Genomic DNA, 4,367 nt, shown 5'->3' with positions numbered 1-4,367 from the left:
ATATTAAAAAAAAAAATTATCAAGTACTACATAAAATGTCATTAAAACAACCAATGTTATTTAAAATTTTACCGGATAAGTTAGTAATGTGGCTTTTACATATAAGATTTAGACATTATAGACACTCAAAAGTTTTACATGTAAGATTTAGGCATTATAGACACTTAAATGTCACTACAACTCTTTTAATAAGCATATGATTGATAAAAAGAAAAAACACTTTGTATGTTTGTTTCTCTATTATGCGGCACCTTAGTTATGAAATGATTCGCCAAAATAGAATCTATTATTAAAAATAACACATGAAAACAACATTAATTCTTGAACTTTTTTCTTTGAGATGAATACAATAGTTACTTTAAAATTTTTAGTTTCACTGTTTTTATAAAAAAATACATGAAAGTTAATAAAAAAATTGTAAATGTATTTATGTGCATATACAAAAATATAAATCTAATTTATTGTGCGATATATTGCTACCTTATATCACCATGTTCATTTTTTCCTCAAGAAAATATCCGTTCTCGTCAATTGTAATACCGAGTCTGTCAAGCTCTAAGTATTTTTCACGCAGATATTGCTTTAGTTTCTTTGGACTAAATTCATAAGGTGCAGTTGAATGATATATTTTATTTTTTTTATAACTATAATCTAAAGGTGTACTATGAAGGTCGTCGTCATGGGATTCAAAAATGTAGCTATATGGAAAGTTGTCTCCGTCTGATGCATTTAGATTGTTAGGTACATCACAACATTCTGGAGAACTGAAAATATGCGCGTCGTCGTGTTTTTCTTCAATCATAGATGAACACCTCTGTTCATTAGCTGTTTCAATTTCCTTAAATAAAGAAACTTCTTGATCCAAACCTTTATGATTTAAAGTTGATTGTGGAAAAATAGTAGAGCGTATACGAAAATGTAACCAGTTAACGATTTTCATGACGTAACGTATTAATGTAGTCCTGCATGTAAAATTTTTTTAAATTTAAATATCAAAACCAAGTTCGCAATATAAAACTGAATTTAGCTTTATTTTAATTATTAAAGAACTTCTAAAAAACGTTTCTTTGTTAGCATTGATAATGAAAAAAGTACATTCTGTTTACGCTTTCAATAAAAGAAAGTAGAAAGATTAAATAATGCATGTAACTTACGCTAAAATATTGACTGTTATTAAACCAAAGATAATAATAAAATCAGTGATTAAGAACCAAACTAATAGTTCAACGAGGTATGAAGTAGATTTGAGTGCAGCAAGTAGATCTAAAAAAATAAAGTAACAACCTTATTATGTAAATTTTTAGATTTTACATTTAAAAAATCGAAAAATTAACTTTTCTTTATCAAAATTTAACATTTTTTTTGAGTAAAACTTGTTTAATTGAACCTGGCAATTGAAAAAGATTCAAGAAACCTAGTCGCAAGTTTAAAGATTCAAGAAACCTAGTCGCAAGTTTAAAGATTCAAGAAACCTAGTTGCAAGTTTAAAGATTCAAGAAACCTAGTTGCAAGTTTAAAGATTCAAGAAACCGAGTCGCAAGTTTAAACATTTCAATAATAGTTAAAACTAAAAAAGATTTTAAAAATATCTTGAAACATATTCAAAACTTGAAACATTTTAAATATTCATTGTACTAGTTTTTATGTTGAAAAGACTTCTTCCAAATAAAATTGGTATTTTAATAAAAAAAAGTTTAAATTCTTTTCACCTTTAAAATTAGAACGTTTTTCAGAATCACGAGAAACGTGATTTACTTTTACACCTGTACTATTCTTTAATTCAACTTTATAAACAAAATGGCTGGAACCAAGATCTCTTATTAAAGAATACTCGATATCTTCTGATTCATTTTTATAGATTATACTTTCTAAAATTTTAGAACTTGGATATGTATGTTGCGTTGTCAGATTTTTAATGCTCGTGTTCGAGGAGTAATCTAAAAACAATTTTAGTTTAAAAGAAATTAAAATTTAAAGACAAAATATTATGCAAATGTAATAAAAGTTAAGCTATCATACAAATTTAAATCAAATCTTGAATTTAATTTAAGTTTATATGTTTGCTTAACTTTTGTTAAATTTCAAGAAAATTTATTCTAGAACATACTGAAAAAAAGTATTATCTAGTCTTGGCATTCTTGGGGCATAAAATAAAGCACTTTTACTTTGAAGTTATTTATACTATTAAAAGCAGTCTAAATGTTACTAATGTAAACCACTATTTGAACACTTAAGTCACTGCAATAAAATTTCAATGAAGATAAAGAATGTTTTACTAATGGCAACTATTGATAACATTAATAATGCTACTCTGGCAAATAGTTGAAAACAAGATGTTCATTAACTCATAAAACAAAACCACTCAACGCCTCCTTGTACAACATCTTTTACAAGATTTAGGAGGAGGTTGAAAGATGCATGTATGTATGTGTGTATGTGTGTATGTATGTATGTATGTATGTATGTATGTATGTATGTATGTATGTATGTATGTATGTATGTATGTATGTATGTATGCATGTATGCATGTATGTAGGGGAAGTTAATAAATTATTGAAACCCAAATATTTATTATCTAACAGCTCACAGGAAGGTTTAAAGTTATGTTATTCACTGTGCCCCAGTATTGGGGCACAGCGAATAACTTAACACAGCACAGTAAATAACTGAAAACAGCCGTGATTTATTGATAGTGAATAAGGGCATAGCCAAATAACTTTGAGGCTGATGGAGTAAAGACACTGTACACTATACTTTTGGCATACTTTTATTAATTAGATTAGTTTAAAATCAAAAAAGTAGACATTTTTGATTTTAAACTAATCTAATAAATAAAAACAATTGAGAATCAAAGAAAAGAATTTTATTGATAACAAAAATTATAAAAATATTAAAAAGTTATATAAATATTATTATTCATAATTTATTACTAATTAATTCATAAATTTAAATTAATAAATTCATTTTCATGTAATTTGCCTGTTAAAAATCTATTTAATCTTTAAGATCATTAATTGGGCATAGTGAATCAACCTATTCACTGTACCCCAATTCACTGTGCCCCACCATAACAAACTAAGTTAACTTAAGTCTAATTTATTGAGACATGAATATTGTTAAAATAAAAGCTAAACTACTAAAAGGAAGCATAAATATCAATAATCCAAATGAAAAAATTCAAATTTTGAAATTATTTCAACCATGATCTTCATAACTAACATAAGGATAGTAAGAAAATTTACTTTAGTTAGCTAAAGGCACAAATTACCTACCAAAAACCGGTAGTCAAAAATTGTGGTAACAACTATAAATAAAGATGACTGATATATGAGCACATGAAATGATAACATTATCAAGAGGAGCAAAGTTCTAATCTTTGCCCCTCGATCCACTGTACTCCAACACACACACACACACACACACACACACACACACACACACACACACACACACACACACACACACACACACACACACACACACAAACACACTAAAAAGTATATCATTAGATAATATGTTTTAGACAATAGAAATTGAACAATTCAAAATAAAGCAAAGTTGTTCAGTTGTTAGAATAACTAAGAATAGAATAAAAACTATTTTTGCTCTATTTGCTTAATTACTTATTTCATACGTTAAAATAAATAAATTTACTAATTAAAACGTTACAATAATGTTAAAATACTAAATTAAATTAGATTAATTAGTGAAAATTTAATTTAATTTCTGTTCAATAAAAATATATAAAACAATACCATTTTCATATGTGTCTTTATCGTTTGGATTTTCAATGTATAAAAGAAATGCTACCAAAACTGGAAAAGAATAAACGGAATACATATCTATTTAAAAAACAATAACATTCATAACTGCAAACGATTAAATTTAAAAAATTGAAAATGTTGTAAAAACCGTTACATTTAATGAACTCATTGCACTGCTATTCAATTAACTTTATGACTTGCTTCTGATGTTTTAATTTTACGAAGGGTAACGTTGCACATGAATTTTTAATCATCACAAAGAGTTTTAATATGTTAATTACAATTAAAAATTTTATTCTAAAAAGTTAATACCTCATTAACTGTGTTATTATGATATTTAAAAGAAATAGCTATCATCGCGATTGGCCTTTGAATTATGATCATTTAAAAAATTGTAAAATTAGTTATACTTTCAATGCAGGAGGTTCTTCTTGCAATCGTTTTCTATGACGTTTGTTCGACAAAAACAAAAATTAAAAATTCTTTGTTAAGTTTTTAGTAATCACATTCGGCGGAAACACAGTCCCTTTTTTCGGAACCCAAACATTATTCAGTTTTTTTCGTACATTACAAACAGTGGCGTAGCTAGAAGTTTTGGTTTAC

General features: G+C 26.5%; 1 protein-coding gene across 1 annotated transcript; it reads right to left on the bottom strand.

Annotated features, from left to right (window-relative positions):
• Positions 1-314: 314 nt before the first annotated feature.
• Positions 315-3,912, bottom strand: LOC100211361 (uncharacterized). The gene is made up of 4 exons (XM_065817343.1): positions 3,756-3,912; positions 1,710-1,937; positions 1,155-1,263; positions 315-962 (listed from the first exon to the last, which is right to left on the bottom strand). The coding sequence occupies exons 1-4, from the start codon at positions 3,838-3,840 to the stop codon at positions 482-484; spliced, it is 903 nt and encodes a 300-aa protein (XP_065673415.1). The 5' UTR covers positions 3,841-3,912; the 3' UTR covers positions 315-481.
• Positions 3,913-4,367: the final 455 nt, after the last annotated feature.

This window comes from Hydra vulgaris, chromosome 14 (assembly GCF_038396675.1).
Source record: "Hydra vulgaris chromosome 14, alternate assembly HydraT2T_AEP".
NCBI classification, from domain to species: domain Eukaryota; kingdom Metazoa; phylum Cnidaria; class Hydrozoa; order Anthoathecata; family Hydridae; genus Hydra; species Hydra vulgaris.
The sequence above is the reverse complement of the archived record's forward strand: the minus strand, read 5'-3'. Positions and strand labels throughout refer to the sequence as shown.